This window comes from Oncorhynchus nerka, linkage group LG6 (genome assembly GCF_034236695.1).
Source record: "Oncorhynchus nerka isolate Pitt River linkage group LG6, Oner_Uvic_2.0, whole genome shotgun sequence".
Taxonomy (NCBI): domain Eukaryota; kingdom Metazoa; phylum Chordata; class Actinopteri; order Salmoniformes; family Salmonidae; genus Oncorhynchus; species Oncorhynchus nerka.
This window is the reverse complement of record NC_088401.1, coordinates 92,148,155-92,169,718: the sequence shown is the minus strand read 5'-3', so window position 1 is coordinate 92,169,718 and position 21,564 is coordinate 92,148,155. Positions and strand designations below refer to the sequence as shown.

The window sequence follows — 21,564 nt, the reverse complement described above, 5'->3', positions numbered from 1 at the left end:
AAAACAAGGACATTTCTAAGTGACCCAAATGTTTCAGTGGTAGTGTGTATATGATGGTGTGTATATCCTAAAGTTACCTGCATGAGATCAGCTACAGCCAGGTTCATCATGAACACCACTCCTCTCTTGGTCTCCCTGACGTATGCCTGGAACACCCAAAGAGCCAGGACATTACCCAGAAGGCCCGGGGCCAAGATGACGCTGTAGACAACTGCGTAAACATGATGTTGGTAGCGCCGCAGGTCGTCAATGCTACTACCACAGCTTTGATTGGACAGGCTCATCTTAACCCTGCACACCGGGAACAGCCACTGGTCAGGATGTGGCTGGCCAATGGTGAGGCTTGTTCAGAGCAGTGGAGGTCTCAGTGTGCTCAGGCTTCTGATTGCAGGTCTATTTATATGTCAAGGAGTATTCAGGTCTGTGCGTCCATTCAAGTCTGCCCAGGTGTGTCCACACTGTTCTTCATAGCTGTAGGTATATAGTCTGACCATCTCAGATCACCCTGAGCAGCACTAATAGACCAAAAGCAGGGTCAGTCCGTGTGTGACTGTGCTCTTCTTTCAGTCCAAGTCTCAGTATTAGGGCCCCTGAAAGACAAACAGTAAAGTAAAGGTAGTCAGTAGTTGTCTGGGTCCCTGGAAAGTAACCAACTTGCGCAGAGAAACACAATATTATATATACATGTTTTCAGAGGAAAATATCAGAAGAGAATTGCAGGTGCTTTGAGACAACTTCACACAGCCACACCTCAACCTCACAACAAGTACAGTAGGACAGTGTTTGTCCCCAACCTCACAGTAACAATAGGACAGTGTTTGTCCTCAAAATCACAACAAGTACAGTAGGACAGTGTTTGTTCCCAACTTCACAACAAGTACAGTAGGACAGTGTTTGTCCTCAAAATCACAACAAGTACAGTAGGACAGTGTTTGTTCCCAACTTCACAACAAGTACAGTAGGACAGTGTTTGTCCCCAACCTCACAACCTTAACCTAACCCTGTCCTGTCAAAGGTAATAACAGGTGACTTCCTGGAACACACATGCATGCATACTCACACACATCAAACAAGGCTGCAGTCAAATATTCCACCCCTCAGTTCTCTGTGCTGCAACAGATAATGTATTGATCGTGTATTAATGTTATGAAACTGCAGTAATGAGCTAGAATATAATAATAATACATTTAATTTAGCAGGCGCTTTTATCCAAAGTGACTTACAGTCCTGCATTGACGTGTCTCGGGAATCAAACCCGCTGGTGTTGCTCCACGCACTACCACCTACTTTACAGAGGACGATGCTTCAATGAACCCTAGTCATTGGCGACTCCCAGATCTTCTTGTCTGGGTTGGCGCCCCCCCCCCCCCTTGGGTTGTGCCATGGCGGAGATCTTTGTGGGCTATACTCGGCCTTGTCTCAGGATGGTAAGTTGGTGGTTGAAGTTATCCCTCTAGTGCTGTGGGGCTGTGCTTTGGCAAAGTGGGTGGGTATCATCGGATGGGGCCAAAGTGTCTCCCGACCCCTCCTGTCTCAGCCTCCAGTATTTATGCTGCAGTAGTTTATGTGTCAGGGGGCTAGGGTCAGTCTGTTATATCTGGAGTACTTCTCCTGTCTTATACGGTGTCCTGTGTGAATTTAAGTATGCTCTCTCTAATTCTCTCTTTCTCTCCTTCTTTCTTTCTCTCTCTCGGAGGACCTGAGCCCTAGGACCATGCCTCAGGACTACCTGGCATGATGACTCCTTACTGTCCCCAGTCCACCTGGCCGTGCTGCTGCTCCAGTTTAAACTATTCTGCCTACGGCTATGGAACCGCAGGAGCGGTAGAGATACTCTTAATGATCGGCTAAGAAAAGCCAACTGACATTTACATTTACTCCTACATTTACTGCTGACTTGCTGCACCCTCGACAACTACTGTGATTATTATTATTTGACCCTGCTGGTCATTTATGAACATTTGAACATCTTGGCCATGTTCTGTTATAATCTCCACCCGGCACAGCCAGAAGAGGACTGGCCATCCCTCATAGCCTGGCTCCTCTCTAGGTTTCTTCCTAGGTTTTGGCCTTTCTAGGGAGTTTTTCCTAGACACTGTGCGTCTACACCTGCATTGCTTGCTGTTAGTGGTTTTTGGCTGGGTTATAGAAAGGTTATATAAATACATTTAATTTGATGATTTGATTTTGATTTTATTCAACAACTGAGACACAGAGGACCAAGCTCTCCAAACTGAACCACAGAGGACCATGTTCTACTAACTGAACTACGGAGGACCATGTTCTACTAACTGAGCTACAGAGGACCATGTTCTATTAACTGAACTACAGAGGACCATGTTCTATTAACTGAACTACAGAGGACCATGTTCTATTAACTGAACTACAGAGGACCATGTTCTATTAACTGAACTACAGAGGACCATGTTCTACTAACTACAGAGGACCATGTTCTATTAACTGAACTACAGAGGACCATGTTCTATTAACTGAACTACAGAGGACCATGTTCTACTAACTGAACTACAGAGGACCATGTTCTACTAACTACAGAGGACCATGTTCTACTAACTGATCTACAGAGGACCATGTTCTACTAACTGATCTACAGAGGACCATGTTCTACTAACTACAGAGGACCATGTTCTACTAACTGAACTACAGAGGACCATGTTCTACTAACTACAGAAGACCGTGTTCTACTAACTACAGAGGACCATGTTCTACTAACTGATCTACAGAGGACCATGTTCTACTAACTGATCTACAGAGGACCATGTTCTACTAACTACAGAGGACCATGTTCTACTAACTACAGAGGACCATGTTCTACTAACTGAACTACAGAGGACCATGTTCTACTAACTACAGAGGACCATGTTCTACTAACTGATCTACAGCGGACCATGTTCTACTAGCTACAGAGGACCATGTTCTACTAACTACAGAGGACCATGTTCTACTAACTGAACTACAGAGGACCATGTTCTACTAACTACAGAGGACCATGTTCTACTAACTGATCTACAGCGGACCATGTTCTACTAACTGATCTACAGAGGACCATGTTCTACTAACTGAACTACAGAGGACCATGTTCTACTAACTACAGAGGACCATGTTCTACTAACTACAGAGGACCATGTTCTACTAACTGAACTACAGAGGACCATGTTCTACTAACTACAGAGGACCATGTTCTACTAACTGATCTACAGCGGACCATGTTCTACTAACTGATCTACAGCGGACCATGTTCTACTAACTGATCTACAGAGGACCATGTTCTACTAACTGAACTACAGAGGACCATGTTCTACTAACTGAACTACAGAGGACCATGTTCTACTAACTACAGAGGACCATGTTCTACTAACTGAACTACAGAGGACCATGTTCTACTAACTGAACTACAGAGGACCATGTTCTACTAACTGAACTGCAGAGGACCATGTTCTACTAACTACAGAGGACCATGTTCTACTAACTGAACTACAGAGGACCATGTTCTGCTAACTGATCTACAGAGGACCATGTTCTACTAACTGATCTACAGAGGACCATGTTCTACTAACTACAGAGGACCATGTTCTACAGAGGACCATGTTCTACTAACTGAACTACAGAGGACCATGTTCTACTAACTACAGAGGACCATGTTCTACTAACTGAACTACAGAGGACCATGTTATACTAACTACAGAGGACCATGTTCTACTAACTACAGAGGACCATGTTCTACTAACTACAGAGGACCATGTTCTGCTAACTGATCTACAGAGGACCATGTTCTACTAACTACAGAGGACCATGTTCTACTAACTACAGAGGACCATGTTCTACTAACTGAACTACAGAGGACCATGTTCTACTAACTGAACTACAGAGGACCATGTTCTACTAACTGAGCTACAGAGGACCATGTTCTACTAACTGAACTACAGAGGACCATGTTCTACTAACTGAACTGCAGAGGACCATGTTCTACTAACTACAGAGGACCATGTTCTACTAACTGAACTACAGAGGACCATGTTCTACTAACTACAGAGGACCATGTTCTACTAACTGAACTACAGAGGACCATGTTCTACTAACTACAGAGGACCATGTTCTACTAACTGAACTACAGAGGACCATGTTCTACTAACTACAGAGGACCATGTTCTACTAACTGAACTACAGAGGACCATGTTCTACTAACTACAGAGGACCATGTTCTACTAACAGAGGACCATGAACTACAGAGGACCATGTTCTACTAACTACAGAGGACCATGTTCTACTAACTGAACTACAGAGGACCATGTTCTACTAACTACAGAGGACCATGTTCTACTAACTGAGCTACAACGGACCACAGAACATACAGTCGTGGCCAAAAGTTTGGAGAATGACACAAATATACATTTTCACAGCGTCTGCTGCCTCAGTTTGTATGATGGTAATTTGCATATACTCCAGAATGTTATGAAGAGTGATCAGATGAATTGCAATGAATTGCAAAGTCCCTCTTTGCCATGCAAATGAACTGAATCCCCCAAAAACATTTCTACTGCATTTCAGCCCTGCCACAAAAGGACCAGCTGACATCATGTCAGTGATTCTCTCGTTAACACAGGTGTGAGTGATGTCGAGGACAAAGCTGGAGATCACTCTGTCATGCTGATTGATTTTGAATAACAGACTGGAAGCTTCAAAAGGAGGGTGGTGCTTGGAATCATTGTTCTTCCTCTGTCAACCATTGTTACCTGCAAGGAAACACGTGCCGTCATCATTGCTTTGCACAAAAAGGGCTTCACAGGCAAGGATATTGCTGCCAGTAAGATTGCACTTAAATCAACTATTTCGGATCATCAAGAACTTCAAGGAGAGCAGTTCAATTGTTGTGAAAAAGGCTTCAGGGCGCCCAAGAAAGTCCAGCAAGCGCCAGGACTGTCTCCTAAAGGTTATTCAGTTGCGGGATTGGAGCACCACCAGTACAGAGCTTGCTCAGGAATGGCAGCAGGCAGGTGTGAGTGCATCTGCACGCAGAGTGAGGCGAAGACTTTTGGAGGATGGCCTGGTGTCAAGAAGGGCAGCAAAGAAGCTACTTCTCTCCAGGAAAAACATCAGGGACAGACTGATATTCTGCAAAAGGTACAGGGATTGGACTGCTGAGGACTGGGGTAAAGTCATTTTCTCTGATGAATCCCCTTTCCGATTGTTTGGGGCATCCTGTGTCATGCCAACAGTAAAGCATCAGCCAAGGGAGTAGGCTCACTCACAATTTGTCAATAAAAGCCTTTGACGCTTATGAAATGCTAATAATTATACTTCGGTATTCCATAGTAACATCTGACAAAAATATCTAAAGACACTGAAGCAGCAAACTTTGTGGAAATTAACATTTGTGTCATTCTCAAAACTTTTGGCAACGACTGTACAAGCATCATGAACATGACAGATTGACCAGGTGAAAGCTGTGATCTCTTATTGATGCCACTTGTTAAATCCACTTCAGTGTAGATGAAGGGGAGGAGACGGGTTAAAGAAGGATGTTAAAGCCTTGAGACATTTCAGACATGGATAGGTGTTCCATTCAGAGGGTGAATGAGCAAGATGAAAGTGCCTTTGAACAGGGTATGGTAGTAAGTGCCAGGCGCACCGGTTTGTGTCAAAAACTGCAACGCTGCTGGGTTTTTCACAGTCAACAGTTTCCCATCTGAATCAAGAATGGTCCAACATCCAAAGGACATCCAGCCAACTTGACAACTGTGGGAAGCATTGGCGTCAACATGGGCCAGCATCCCTGTGGAATGCTTTCGACACCTTGTAGAGTCTGTGCCCCAACGATTTGAGGCTGTTCTGTGGGCAAGCTCAATATTAGGAAGGTGTTCTTAACTTTTGGTATACTCAGTGTATAGTGCTATGGTTGGTTTTCTGTAACAAGGCAGAGCTGAGAGGTTCAACAGGCAACAGACTGACTGACTTGTCTTAAGTATAAAATAAATATTTATATTTTTAATACTCTGCAGGTCATTTAGAAGGGAGATCCACTGGAGATTCGTCATCAGGCTTTACACATGTTCTGGGAAGTGTGGCAACCTGGGGTCCAGCAGGGAGCTACCAAGGCAGGAGCTGGACCTTCATCAACTCTAGAGGGCTAGAGAGGCCAAGGTGACTCAGGACCATGGACAGCTCTATAGGGCTTGAGGGGCCATGGTGAGTCAGCACCATGGACAGCTCTACAGGCACCAACAGGGGCTGGTGATTCAACACCATCACTACCCAGTCCAGGTGCTGCAACCAATTGGCACCTGGAATTGGTCCCACCTCTCCCCCATTACCCCAAATTACCCCACCAGTTACCTGAGAGGCCTTTCAGTTGTATTTCTCCCATCCCCGGTCCTCCAACCTTTTATTTGTTATGAGCACCACAAATATGTCTCCCGCTGTCTTATTTTACACCTCTGACTCCACTGGGCTGCCAAAGTAAAGGTAAGTATTTTCTGTTCTAGCTAGTCCAGTATGAGGAGGTTGGGCTGAGGGTTGAGTCCCTTACAGAGGGTGAGGGTTGAGTCCCTTACAGAGGGTGAGGGTTGAGTCCCTTACAGAGGGCGAGGGTTGAGTCCCTTACAGAGGGTGAGGGTTGAGACCCTTACAGAGGGTGAGGGTTTTAGTCCCTTACAGATGGTGAGGGTTGAGTCCCTTACAGATGGTGAGGGTTGAGACCCTTACAGAGGGTGAGGGTTTTAGTCCCTTACAGATGGTGAGGGTTGAGTCCCTTACAGAGGGTGAGGGTTGAGTCCCTTACAGAGGGTGAGGGTTTTAGTCCCTTACAGGGTGAGGGTTGAGTCCTTACAGAGGGTGAGAGTTGAGTCCCTTACAGAGGGTGAGTGTTGAGTCCCTTACAGAGGGTGAGTGTTGAGTCCCTTACAGAGGGTGAGGGTTGAGTCCCTTACAGAGGGTGAGGGTTGAGTCCCTTACAGATGGTGCGGGTTGAGAGATGGTGAGGGTTGAGTCCCTTACAGAGGGTGAGGGTTGAGTCCCTTACAGAGGGTGAGGGTTGAGTCCCTTACAGAGGGTGAGGGTTGAGTCCCTTACAGAGGGTGAGGGTTTTAGTCCCTTACAGATGGTGAGGGTTGAGTCCCTTACAGATGGTGAGGGTTGAGTCCCTTACAGAGGGTGAGGGTTGAGTCCCTTACAGAGGGTGAGGGTTGAGTCCCTTACAGAGGGTGAGGGTTTTAGTCCCTTACAGATGGTGAGGGTTGAGTCCCTTACAGAGGGTGAGGGTTGAGTCCCTTACAGAGGGTGAGGGTTGAGTCCCTTACAGAGGGTGAGGGTTGAGTCCCTTACAGAGGGTGAGGGTTGAGTCCTTACAGAGGGTGAGGGTTGAGTCCCTTACAGATGGTGAGGTTTGAGTCCCTTACAGAGGGCGAGGGTTGAGTCCCTTACAGTGAGTGAGGGTTGAGTCCTTACAGAGGGCGAGGGTTTTAGTCCCTTACAGAGGGTGAGGGTTGAGTCCTTACAGAGGGTGAGGGTTGAGACCCTTACAGAGGGTGAGGGTTTTAGTCCCTTACAGGGTGAGGGTTGAGTCCTTACAGAGGGTGAGAGTTGAGTCCCTTACAGAGGGTGAGAGTTGAGTCCCTTACAGAGGGTGAGTGTTGAGTCCCTTACAGAGGGTGAGGGTTGAGTCCCTTACAGAGGGTGAGGGTTGAGTCCCTTACAGATGGTGAGGTTTGAGTCCCTTACAGAGGGTGAGGGTTGAGTCCCTTACAGTGAGTGAGGGTTGAGTCCTTACAGAGGGCGAGGGTTTTAGTCCCTTACAGAGGGTGAGGGTTGAGTCCTTACAGAGGGTGAGGGTTGAGACCCTTACAGAGGGTGAGGGTTTTAGTCCCTTACAGGGTGAGGGTTGAGTCCTTACAGAGGGTGAGAGTTGAGTCCCTTACAGAGGGTGAGTGTTGAGTCCCTTACAGAGGGTGAGGGTTGAGTCCCTTACAGAGGGTGAGGGTTGAGTCCCTTACAGAGGGTGAGGGTTGAGTCCCTTACAGAGGGTGAGGGTTGAGTCCCTTACAGAGGGTGAGGGTTGAGTCCCTTACAGAGGGTGAGGGTTGAGTCCCTTACAGATGGTGAGGGTTGAGACCCTTACAGATGGTGAGGGTTGAGACCCTTACAGAGGGTGAGGGTTGAGTCCCTTACAGAGGGTGAGGGTTTTAGTCCCTTACAGATGGTGAGGGTTGAGTCCCTTACAGAGGGTGAGGGTTGAGTCCCTTACAGAGGGTGAGGGTTGAGTCCCTTACAGAGGGTGAGGGTTGAGTCCTTACAGAGGGTGAGGGTTGAGTCCCTTACAGAGGGTGAGGTTTGAGTCCCTTACAGAGGGTGAGGGTTGAGTCCTTACAGAGGGTGAGGGTTGAGTCCCTTACAGAGGGTGAGGGATGAGACCCTTACAGAGGGTGAGGGTTGAGTCCTTACAGAGGGCGAGGGTTTTAGTCCCTTACAGAGGGTGAGTGTTGAGTCCTTACAGAGGGTGAGGGTTGAGTCCCTTACAGATGGTGAGGGTTTTAGTCCCTTACAGATGGTGAGGGTTGAGTCCCTTAAAGAGGGTGAGGGTTGAGTCCTTACAGAGGGTGAGGGTTGAGTCCCTTACAGATGGTGAGGTTTGAGTCCCTTACAGAGGGTGAGGGTTGAGTCCTTACAGAGGGTGAGGGTTGAGACCCTTACAGAGGGTGAGGGTTTTAGTCCCTTACAGTGAGTGAGGGTTGAGTCCTTACAGAGGGCGAGGGTTTTAGTCCCTTACAGAGGGTGAGGGTTGAGACCCTTACAGAGGGTGAGGGTTTTAGTCCCTTACAGGGTGAGGGTTTTAGTCCTTACAGAGGGTGAGAGTTGAGTCCCTTACAGAGGGTGAGTGTTGAGTCCCTTACAGAGGGTGAGGGTTGAGTCCCTTACAGAGGGTGAGGGTTGAGTCCCTTACAGAGGGTGAGGGTTGAGTCCCTTACAGAGGGTGAGGGTTGAGTCCCTTACAGAGGGTGAGGGTTTTAGTCCCTTACAGAGGGTGAGGGTTGAGTCCTTACAGAGGGTGAGGGTTGAGTCCCTTACAGATGGTGAGGGTTTTAGTCCCTTGAGGGATGAGACAGATGGGTGAGGGTTTTAGTCCCTTACAGAGGGTGAGGGTTGGTTTGAGGGTTGAGTCCCTTACAGATGGTGAGGGTTGAGTCCCTTACAGAGGGTGAGTCCTTACAGGGTTGAGTCCTTACAGGGTGAGGGTGAGGAGGGTGAGGTTGAGTCCCTTACAGAGGGTGAGGGTTGAGTCCTTACAGAGGGTGAGGGTTGAGTCCCTTACAGAGGGTGAGGGTTTTAGTCCCTTACAGATGGTGAGGGTTTTAGTCCCTTACAGAGGGTGAGGGTTTTAGTCCCTTACAGATGGTGAGGGTTGAGTCCCTTACAGAGGGTGAGGGTTGAGTCCTTTACAGAGGGTGAGGGTTGAGTCCCTTACAGAGGGTGAGGGTTGAGTCCTTACAGAGGGCGAGGGTTGAGTCCTTTACAGAGGGTGAGGGTTCTAGTCCCTTACAGATGGTGAGGGTTGAGTCCCTTACAGAGGGTGAGGGTTGAGTCCCTTACAGAGGGTGAGGGTTGAGTCCCTTACAGAGGGTGAGGGTTGAGTCCCTTACAGAGGGTGAGGGTTGAGTCCCTTACAGAGGGTGAGAGTTGAGTCCCTTACAGAGGGTGAGAGTTGAGTCCCTTACAGAGGGTGAGTGTTGAGTCCCTTACACAGGGTGAGGGTTGAGTCCCTTACACAGGGTGAGGGTTGAGTCCCTTACAGAGGGTGAGGGTTTTAGTCCCTTACAGAGGGTGAGGGTTGAGTCCCTTACAGAGGGTGAGAGTTGAGTCCTTACAGAGGGTGAGGGTTAAGTCCCTTACAGAGGGTGAGGGTTGAGTCCCTTACAGAGGGTGAGGGTTTTAGTCCCTTACAGAGGTTGAGGGTTTTAGTCCCTTACAGAGGGCGAAGGTTTTAGTCCCTTACAGAGGGTGAGGGTTGAGTCCCTTACAGAGGGTGAGGGTTGAGTCCCTTACAGAGGGTGAGGGTTTTAGTCCCTTACAGAGGGTGAGGGTTTTAGTCCCTTACAGAGGGTGAGGGTTTTAGTCCCTTACAGAGGGTGAGGGTTTTAGTCCCTTACAGAGGGCGAGGTTTGAGTCCCTTACAGAGGGTGAAGTTTGAGTCCCTTCCAGAGGGTGAGTACTGAGTAATGATAACTAGGCTATATACACAGGGTACCAGTACTGAGTAATGATAACTAGGCTATATACTCAGGGTACCAGTACTGAGTAATGATAACTAGGCTATATACACAGGGTACCAGTACTGAGTAATGATAACTAGGCTATATACTCAGGGTACCAGTACTGAGTAATGATAACTAGGCTATATACTCAGGGTACCAGTACTGAGTAATGATAACTAGGCTATATACACAGGGTACCAGTACTGAGTAATGATAACTAGACTATATACTCAGGGTACCAGTACTGAGTAATGATAACTAGGCTATATACACAGGGTACCAGTACTGAGTAATGATAACTAGGCTATATACTCAGGGTACCAGTACTGAGTAATGATAACTAGGCTATATACACAGGGTACCAGTACTGAGTAATGATAACTAGGCTATATACTCAGGGTACCAGTACTGAGTAATGAAACTAGTCTATATACTCAGGGTACCAGTACTGAGTAATGATAACTAGTCTATATACTCAGGGTACCAGTACTGAGTAATGATAACTAGTCTATATACTCAGGGTACCAGTACTGAGTAATGATAACTAGTCTATATACTCAGGGTACCAGTACTGAGTAATGATAACTAGTCTATATACACAGGGTACCAGTAATGATAACTAGTCTATATACTCAGGGTACCAGTACTGAGTAATGATAACTAGTCTATATACTCAGGGTACCAGTACTGAGTAATGATAACTAGTCTATATACACAGGGTACCAGTACTCAGTAATGATAACTAGGCTATATACACAGTGTACCAGTACCACAGTAGCATGTTTAAAGTCACATGCCACATTGAAATACCTTTATTCTATGCTGTAACCCCAATAATGCAGTAATCAATATCAATAGTATTAAAAATATCAAGGTAGAACAAAACACAGGAGAAATAAAGATAAATTAGAGAACAGGAGAAAGTATAGGGTCAGTTCCAGGGTCAGTTCTAATACCATATTAACAATGTGCAGAATCTATATACTGTATAGGGTCAGTTCCAGGGTCAGTTCTAATACCATATCAACAATGTGCAGAATCTAGAATTCTAATCACCACCCTCTGATATAGAGGTCCTGGATGGCAGGGAGCTGGGCCCCAGTGATGTACTGGGCTGTCCTCACCAACACCTGATATAGAGGTCCTGGATGGCAGGGAGCTGGGCCCCAGTGATGTACTGGGATACAGAGGTCCTGGATGGCCTGGGCACCACCACCTCTGATACAGAGGTCCTGGATGGCAGGGAGCTGGGCCCCAGTGATGTACTGGGCTGTCCTCACCACCCTCTGATACAGAGGTCCTGGATGGCAGGGAGCTGGGCCCCAGTGATGTACTGGGCTGTCCTCACCACCCTCTGATACAGAGGTCCTGGATGGCAGGGAGCTGGGCCCCAGTGATGTACTGGGCTGTCCTCACCACCCTCTGATATAGAGGTCCTGGATGGCAGGGAGCTGGGCCCCAGTGATGTACTGGGCTGTCCTCACCACCCTCTGATATAGAGGTCCTGGATGGCAGGGAGCTGGGCCCCAGTGATGTACTGGGCTGTCCTCATCACCCTCTGATACAGAGGTCCTGGATGTCAGGGAGCTGGGCCCCAGTGATGTACTGGGCTGTCCTCACCACCACCTGATACAGAGGTCCTGGATGGCAGGGAGCTGGGCCCCAGTGATGTACTGGGCTGTCCTCACCACCACTTGATATAGAGAACCTGGATGTCAGGGAGCTCGGCCCCAGGGATGTACTGGGCTGTCCTCACCAACACCTGATATAGAGGTCCTGGATGTCAGGGAGCTGGGCCCCATTGATGTACTGGGCTGTCCTCACCACCACCTGATATAGAGGTCCTGGATGTCAGGGAGCTGGGCCCCAGTGATGTACTGGGCTGTCTGCACCACCACCTGATATAGAGGTCCTGGATGTCAGGGAGCTGGGACCCAGTGATGTACTGGGCTGTCCTCACCACCACCTGATATAGAGGACCTGGATGCCAGGGAGCTGGGCCCCAGTAATGTACTGGGCTGTCCTCACGACCACCTGATATAGAGGTCCTGGATGTCAGGGAGCTGGGCCCCAGTGATGTACTGGGCTGTCCTCACCAACACCTGATACAGAGGTCCTGGATGTCAGGGAGCTGAGCCCCAGTGATGTACTGGGCTGTCCTCACCACCCTCTGATATAGAGGTCCTGGATGGCAGGGAGCTGGGCCCCAGTGATGTACTGGGTTGTCCTCACCACCACCTGATATAGAGGTCCTGGATGTCAGGGAGCTGGGCCCCAGTGATGTACTGGGCTGTCTGCACCACCACCTGATATAGAGGTCCTGGATGTCAGGGAGCTGGGCCCCAGTGATGTACTGGGCTGTCCTCACCAACACCTGATACAGAGGTCCTGGATGTCAGGGAGCTGGGCCCCAGTGATGTACTGGGCTGTCCTCCCCACACCTGATACAGAGGACCTGGATATCAGGGAGCTGGGCCCCAGTGATGTACTGGGCTGTCCTCACCACCACCTGATTTAGAGGACCTGGATGTCAGGAGCTGGGCCCCAGTGATGTACTGGGCTGTCCTCCCCAACACCTGATACAGAGGTCCTGGATGTCAGGGAGCTGGGCCCCAGTGATGTACTGGGCTGTCCTCACCACCACCTGATTTAGAGGACCTGGATGTCATGGAGCTGGGCCCCAGTGATGTACTGGGCTGTCCTCACAACCACCTGATATAGAGGTCCTGGATGTCAGGGAGCTGGGCCCCAGTGATGTACTGGGCTGTCTGCATCACCACCTGATATAGAGGTCCTGGATGTCAGGGAGCTGGGCCCCAGTGATGTACTGGGTTGTCCTCACCACCACCTGATATAGAGGTCCTGGATGTCAGGGAGCTGGGCCCCAGTGATGTACTGGGCTGTCCTCACCACCACCTGATATAGAGGACCTGGATGCCAGGGAGCTGGGCCCCTGTGATGTACTGGGCTGTCCTCACCACCACCTGATATAGAGGCGCCTCCCCAGTCCAGTACGTCCTGTGCCTGCTACTTGTGCTCACGCTGAGGTGCGTGTCACCAGTCCGGTATCACCAGTACCGGCCCCACATACCAGGCTTCCTGCGACAGTTCCCAGTCCAGAGCTTCCATCGACAGTTCCCAGTCCAGAGCTTCCATCGACAGTTCCCAGTCCAGAGCTTCCATCGACAGTTCCCAGTCCAGAGCTTCCGGCGACTGTTCCCAGTCCAGAGCTTCCGGCGACTGTTCCCAGTCAAGAGCTTCCGGCGACAGTTCCCAGTCCAGAGCTTCCATCGACTGTTCCCAGTCCAGAGCTTCCGGCGACAGTTCCCAGTCAAGAGCTTCCGGCAGCGTTTCACAGTCTAGAACCTCCAACTACGGTCCACGGTCCTGAACCTCCAGAGATGGTCAACGGTCCGGAACGTACTGCGACGATAAACGGTCCAGAACCTCCAGCCCCATGGCAGGAGCTTTCCTCTGCGCCGATGTCCAGTCCAGGCACGGCGTCCAGTCCAGCTCCAAGGCCGGAGTCTTCCTCTGCACAGGTGCCCAATCCAGGCACGGCGTCCATTCCAGCTCCAAGACAGGAGTGTTCCTCTGCCCCGATGCCCAGTCTAGACACGGCGTCTAGTCCCGCTTCATGGCAGGAGTCTTTTTCTGCACCTAGGTCCAGCCCAGGCACAGTGTTCAGCCTGGGTCCATGGCTGGATCTGCAGGATGAGCAGGTTCTTTTTCCCGCACCAGAGCCGCCACCGACACTAGACACCCCCCCTAACCCTCCCTTTTGGTTTCAGGTTTTGTGGCCGGAGTACGCACCTTTGGGGGGAGGGGGGGGGGGGGGGGTGGTTACAGTCACGTCCTGACCATAGAGAGCCTTTATTTTCTATGGTGGAGTAGGTCAGGGCGTGACTGGGGGGTTAGTCTAGTTTATATTTTCTATGTGGGGTTCTAGGTTGTTTTTTTTCTATGTTGGGGTTTTGGTATGATTCACAATTACAGGCAGCTGGCTATCGTTGTCTCTAATTGGAGATCATACTAAAGTAGATTGTTTTCCACCTCAGGGTTATTGTTTATGTTTTGAGTATGTGTATGTAGCACCTCTGTTGTCACGATTTGTTGTTTCATTTGTTTGTTTATTGTTTATTTTGCTAAGTTTCACTATTAAATATTATGTGGAACTCAACATACACTGCGCCTTGGTCCGTCTATACAAACGTTCGTGACAAACACTGTCCAGACCACTGTCATCTCTCCCCCCTCTATAATTGGCCAGTTATCTAGCCAATGTCTATCGGTCTGTCTGACCTCTGTCTATTCTCCACATAAAGTCATTAACATTTCTCAAATATTTGCACAAATACTCCCCTCTGTCCTGGTCCACTCTACTCCCCTCTGTCCTGGTCCACTCTGCTCCCCTCTGTCCTGGTCCACTCTACTCCCCTCTGTCCTGGTCCACTCTACTCCCCTCTGTCCTGGTCCACTCTACTCCCCTCTGTCCTGGTCCACTCTGCTCCCCTCTGTCCTGGTCCACTCTGCTCCCCTCTGTCCTGGTCCACTCTACTCCCCTCTGTCCTGGTCCACTCTACTCCCTCTGTCCTGGTCCACTCTACTCCCCTCTGTCCTGGTCCACTCTGCTCCCCTCTGTCCTGGTCCACTCTACTCCCCTCTGTCTTGGTCCACTCTGCTCCCCTCTGTCCTCGTCCACTCTACTCCCCTCTGTCCTGGTCCACTCTACTCCCCTCTGTCCTGGTCCACTCTGCTCCCCTCTGTCCTCGTCCACTCTACTCCCCTCTGTCCTCGTCCACTCTACTCCCCTCTCCTGGTCCACTCTGCTCCCCTCTGACCTCGTCCACTCTACTCCCCTCTGTCCTGGTCCACTCTACTCCCCTCTGTCCTCGTCCACTCTACTCCCCTCTGTCCTGGTCCACTCTGCTCCCCTCTGTCCTCGTCCACTCTACTCCCCTCTGTCCTGGTCCACTCTGCTCCCCTCTGTCCTGGTCCACTCTGCTCCCCTCTGTCCTCGTCCACTCTACTCCCCTCTGTCCTGGTCCACTCTGCTCCCCTCTGTCCTCGTCCACTCTACTCCCCTCTGTCCTCGTCCACTCTACTCCCCTCTGTCCTCGTCCACTCTGCTCCACTCTCCTTTAACCATGTTCCCTGTCCCAGCTCCTCTCTTCCCTGCTTCTCACATCTCTAATAATCTCAGAGCACTTCTCCCTCTCTCTCTCTCTCTCTCTCTCTCTCTCTCCTGTCTCTGCTGCTCTCTCGCTCTCTCTTTCTCTCCTCTCCTCTGGTGACCTTCGACCCAGTGCGTGGTGGAGCTGATTCAGCGTTTCTGGGATTTAACCCACAATGCTCAAAACAAGAGCATGCTGCATAGTCCACTGCAACACAGCAGTTTACACATTTCTAGCAAGAAGGGAGACTTCTTGATGATACTGAATGGAAACAGGATGATACTGCATTTAAAAACAATATTTAGGTTTATGCTTTCCTCAAACCATAGCCCTAATCTTAACCACTCGAAATTAATACCTAAACCTAACCACTCTCATTTAATACCTAAACTTATCCACTCTGAATTAATACCTAACCTTAACCACTCTGAATTAATACCTAACCTTAACCACTCTCATTTAATACCTACACTTATCCACTCTGAATGAATACCTAACCTTATCCACTCTGAATGATACCTAACCTTATCCACTCTGAATGAATACCTAACCTTATCCACTCTGAATGAATACCTAACCTTATCCACTCTGAATGAATACCTAACCTTATCCACTCTGAATGAATACCTAACCTTATCCACTCTGAATTAATACCTAACCTTATCCACTCTGAATTAATACCTAACCTTATCCACTCTGAATGAATACCTAACCTTATCCACTCTGAATGAATACCTAACCTTATCCACTCTGAATTAATACCTAACCTTATCCACTCTGAATTAATACCTAAACCTAAGTCTGAATTAATACGTTCACGTAACCACTCTGAATTCATACCTAAACCTAAGTCTGAATTAATACCTTCACGTAACCACTCTGAATTCATACCTAAACCTAAGTCTGAATTAATACGTTCACGTAACCACTCTGAATTCATACCTAAACCTAAGTCTGAATTAATACCTAAACTTAACCACTGAATTAATTCCTTAACTTAACCCTTACATTTTTTTCTGTTTTAACTCTGTAACCACATGGAATTAATGGGTCAAAATGCATTTTCGTCCAATCACGTCAAATACCAAAGTGTAACTATAAGATCAGCTTGCGATTCAAACATGTAACTTTTGGAATCGAAGGTAAATGCTTTCTCCCAAATGTCATCCCTGTCCACAACACTCTAGCAAACCGAAACCTACATGAAGGTAACAGCATTCACTGTTTCCCCTAGTGGCCGGTTGTCTGACGTCCTCAGACATGGATGGACGTCGAATACTGACTTGTATCATGACCTGGCACACACACACACACACACACACACACACACACACACACACACACACACACACACACACACACACACACACCCCTGTACTGAGTGGAAACTCTTCCCCCTGACTCATCTCTCTGAAGACTAGTGATGTCTGTCTGCTGGCCCTGCCTGGACCAACTACTGCCAAGTGTGTGTGTGTGTCTGTGTGTGTTTGTTTGTGTGTGTGTGTGTGTGTGTGTGTGTGTATGCGTGCGCGTGATGTCCTGACACTACACTGCTAAAGTTCCCCTCGTTCAACTCTTTCACCATACTAAACACACACACACACACACACACACACACACACACACACACACACACACACACACACACACACACACACACACTACTTATCAGACATTCCAACCGGTGAGGAATACATGAGACCTACCCTGCCTACAGCCTAATCACCCCCTGACTAAACCCTGAGGCATGACTATACCTCTGACTACACAGGACTACACCTTGAGGCATAACTACACCTGACTACACCCTGACTCTACCGGACTACACAGGTCTACTACACCTTGAGGCATGACTACACCTGCCTAAACCCTGAATCTGACTATACCCTGATTACACCTGACTACACCCCAAGGCATTACTAAACCTGACTACACCCTGACTACACCTGACTGTACCCTGACTACACGATGAGTCATGACTACACCGGACTACACCCTAAGGCATGACTACACCTGACTACACCCTAAGGCATGACTACACCTGACTACACCCTGACTACACCTGACTGTACCCTGACTACACGATGAGTCATGACTACACCGGACTACACCCTAAGGCATGACTACACCTGACTACACCCTGACTACACCTGACTGTACCCTGACTACACCCTGAGTCATGACTACACCGGACTACACCCTAAGGCATGACTACACCTGACTACACCTGACTACACCTGACTACACCTGATTACACCCTGAGGCATGACTACACCTGACTACACCTGATTACACCCTGACTACAACCTGACTACACCTGATTACACCCTGACTACACCCTGACTACACCCTGATTACACCCTGACTACACCCTGACTACACCCTGACTACACCTGATTACACCCTGACTACACCTGATTACACCCTGACTACACCCTGACTACACCCTGACTACACCCTGATTACACCCTGACTACACCCTGATTACACCCTGACTACACCCTGACTACACCTGATTACACCCTGACTACACCCTGACTACACCCTGACTACACCCTGATTACACCCTGACTACACCCTGATTACACCCTGACTACACCTGATTACACCCTGACTACACCCCGAGGAATGATTGTACCTGACTACACCTGATTACACCCTGAGGCATGACTACACCTGACTACACCTTGATGCATGACTACACCTGACTACACCCTGATTATACATGTCTACACCCTGACTACCCCTGGCTACACCCTGAAAATACCTAACTACACCCTGAGGCATGACTATACCTGACTACACCCTGATTTAACCTGACTACACCCTGAGTCATGACTACACCCTGTGACACGACTATACCTGACTACACCTTGACTTTACCTGACTACACCCTGCCTACACCCGGCTACACCCCGAATATACCTGACTACACCCTGCCTACACCCGACTACACCCCGAATATACCTGACTACACCTGACTACACCCGAGGCATAACTATACCTGACTACACCCTGACCCCACCTGACTACACCCTGACCCTACCTGACTACACCCTGACTCCACCTTGACAACACCCTGTCTACACCCTGACCATACCAGACTACACCCTGACCACACCCTGACTACACCTTGACCATACCTGACTACACCCTGACCACACCCTGTCTACACCTGACTACACCCTGACCACACCCTGACTACACCCTGACCATACCTGACTACACCCTGACCACACCCTGTCTACACCTGACTACACCTGACTACTCCCTGACTACTCCCTGAGGCATGACTATACAGCTAAAGCAGTCCGTTATCCCCCCCACACACACACACACACACACACACACGTAATGGTATAGTTGTTAGTGTTGTATCTCACCTCAGCCTGTCCTCAAGGTTCGTCTCCCAGTCTATTTAGAGGGAAAGAGTAGAACTTATCACAGCAGACACATGTTGCCTCTCTATCTGTCTCTCTCTCTGTCTCTCTCTCTGCCCTCCTGGTCTAACTTTGTGTCAGTCTGTTACTCCGTTCTTCTTATTTTCTTCCAATCAGTATCACTACACTGTCTCAATGTCTCACTTTCAACCTCTTTCTCTCTGTTTCTATCAGTGTGTACTGTGTGCGGCTCTCTCTCGCTCTTTCGCTCCCTAGCTCTCTCTCTCTCTCTCGCTCTTTCGCTCCCTAGCTCTCTCTCTCGCTCTTTCGCTCCCTAGCTCTCTCTCTCTCTCTCGCTCTCTGCCTCTGTCTGCCTCTTTCTACCTTTCTCGCTCTCTGTCTCGGTCTGCCTCTCTCTCGCTCTCGCTCTCTCGCTCTCTGTCTCTCTCTCTCACTCACTTTCTCTGTCTCAAGTTGATCTCAGATAGAGCTTCCTGTGTGAGTTTGGGGGTGTGGTTTATAGTGGCTGTTAGAAACCATCAATTCTGTTCTCAGAATCACTGGATCGTCTTCCTGTAATCTCTCAAGTATCTCTCTAGTCTCTTTCTAGTCTCTCTAATCTCTTTATTCTCTCTAGTCTCTCTATAGTCTCTCCGGTCTATAATATCTTTAGTGTCAGTTTACATTGGCGCGTTATGTTCAGAAATGCATTGTCTCAAAAAAATATCTGCTGAAAGTGCAGAGAGCCACATCAAATTACAGAAATACTCATCATAAACATTGATAAACGATACAAGTTTTAAACGAATAAAGATAAACTTCTCCTTAATGCATCCGCTGTGTCAGATTTCAAAAAGGCGAAAGAAACCCATACAGCCATTTTCCAGCTAAGGAGAGGGCTCACAGGTCAGAAATAGTATTAAGTCCAGACGAAAAGTTTTTAAAAAGTACAGTAAAAGTTAGTAGAAACATGCCAAACGATGTTTAAAATCAATCCTCAGGTTGTTTTTGTCATAAATTATAAATAATATTTCAACCGTACAAGCTCGTCAATAGAAAAAGAGAAACAAGGCCTCCTGGGTGGCGCAGTGGTTAAGGGCGCTGTGCTGCAGCGCCAGCTGTGCCATCAGAGTCCCTGGGTTCGTGCCCAGGCTTTGTCGTAACCGGCCGCGACCGGGAGGTCCGTGGGGCGATGCACAATTGGCCTAGCGTCGCCCGGGTTAGGGAGGGCTTGGTCGGTAGGGGTGTCCTTGTCTCATCGCACACCAGCGACTCCTGTGGCGGGCTGGGCGCAGTGTGCGCTAGCCAAGATGGCCAGGTGCACGGTGTTTCCTCCGGCGCATTGGTGCAGCTGGCTTCCGGTTTGGATGCGCACTGTGTTAAGAAGCAGTGCGGCTTGGTTGGGAGGACGCATTACTTTCAACCTTCGTCTCTCCCGAGCCCGTATGGGAGTTGTAGCGATGAGACAAGATAGTAGCTCCTACAACAATGGATACCATGAATGGGAGTTGTAGCGATGAGACAAGATAGTAGCTCCTACAACAATGGATACCATGAAAATTGGGGAGAAAAAGGGGTAAAATTCAAGAAAAAAAGAAGAAAAAGGGAAACAAGAAAGGCGTGTTCCCGATCAGGTGCATGGCTGATGTCTGATGTCTGGAAATTTCCACTGGCCACTGATTGAAGTGCTGTATCTCCCTCATTTTTCAGAGTAAAAGCGTGAAACTATGCCTAAAGACTTGTAGAGTCCACATGTAGAGGAAGCCATAGAGACCTGAAGCAATGCCTAAAGACTGGCCACATGTAGAGGAAGCCATAGAGATCGTGAACGGGGTCCAAAGTCTTTGTACGGTGGATAGGCTTTGAAAATAATAGTACTTCCTGGTTGGATTTTATTTGACTGCCAAATCAGTTCTGTTATACTCACAGATATTATTTGAACAGTTTTGGAGACTTTAGAGTGTTTTCTATCCAAATCTACTAATTATATGCAAACCCTAGCTTCTGGGCCAGAGGAGCAGGCAGGTTCATTTGGGCTTTTCATCCAAAATTCTGAATGCTGCCCCCTACCCTAGTGAAGTTAACTAGACTCTCTACTCTCTCGAACCTCTTTATTCTCTATAGTCTCTCTATATATAGTCTCTCTCTTTTCACTCTAGCCAATCTAGTCTCGCTCTAGTCTCGCTCTTTTCACTCTAGCCTCTCTATTCTCTCTCTCTCTCTCTAGTCTCTCTATTCTCTCTCTCTCTCTAGTCTCTCTATTATCTCTCTCTCTCAAGTCTCTCTATTCTCTCTCTCAAGTCTCTCTATTCTCTCTTTCTCTAGTCTCTCTATTATCTCTTTCTCTAGTCTCTCTCTATTCTCTCCAGTCTCTCTATTATCTCTAGTCGCTCTCTAGACTCTCTATTATCTAATCTCTGCAGTCAATCATTAAAATATAGTCTCTCTCTAGTCTCTGTAGTCTCACTCCAGTCTCTCTATTCTCTCCAGTCTCTCTACCACCTCTAGTCGCTCTCTATTCTCTCTCTCTAGTCTCTCTCTATTCTCTCCAGTCTCTCTACCACCTCTAGTCGCTCTCTAGTCTCTCTATTATCTAATCTCTGCAGTCTTTCTATTATATATAGTCTCTCTCTAGTCTCTCTCCAGTCTCTCTCTTCTCTGTTATCTCTCCAGTCTCTCAAGTCTTGCTAGTCTTTCTTCTCGCTCGTCTCTCTCTAGTCTCTCTATTCTCTGTTATCTCTCCAGTCT

General features: G+C 48.4%; 1 protein-coding gene across 1 annotated transcript in view; it reads right to left on the bottom strand.

Moving 5' to 3' along the window:
* The window catches only part of gpr174 (G protein-coupled receptor 174), a 42,658-nt gene extending 23,383 nt beyond the window's left edge, over positions 1-19,275 (bottom strand). The window contains exons 1-2 of the mRNA XM_029646512.2: positions 18,820-19,275; positions 78-590 (exon numbers count right to left, since the gene is read on the bottom strand). Coding sequence (XP_029502372.1) covers positions 78-284 — 207 coding nt within the window. The 5' untranslated portion in view covers positions 285-590; positions 18,820-19,275. The remainder of the gene's footprint in view (positions 1-77; positions 591-18,819) is intronic.
* Between the last annotated feature and the right edge of the window lie 2,289 nt (positions 19,276-21,564).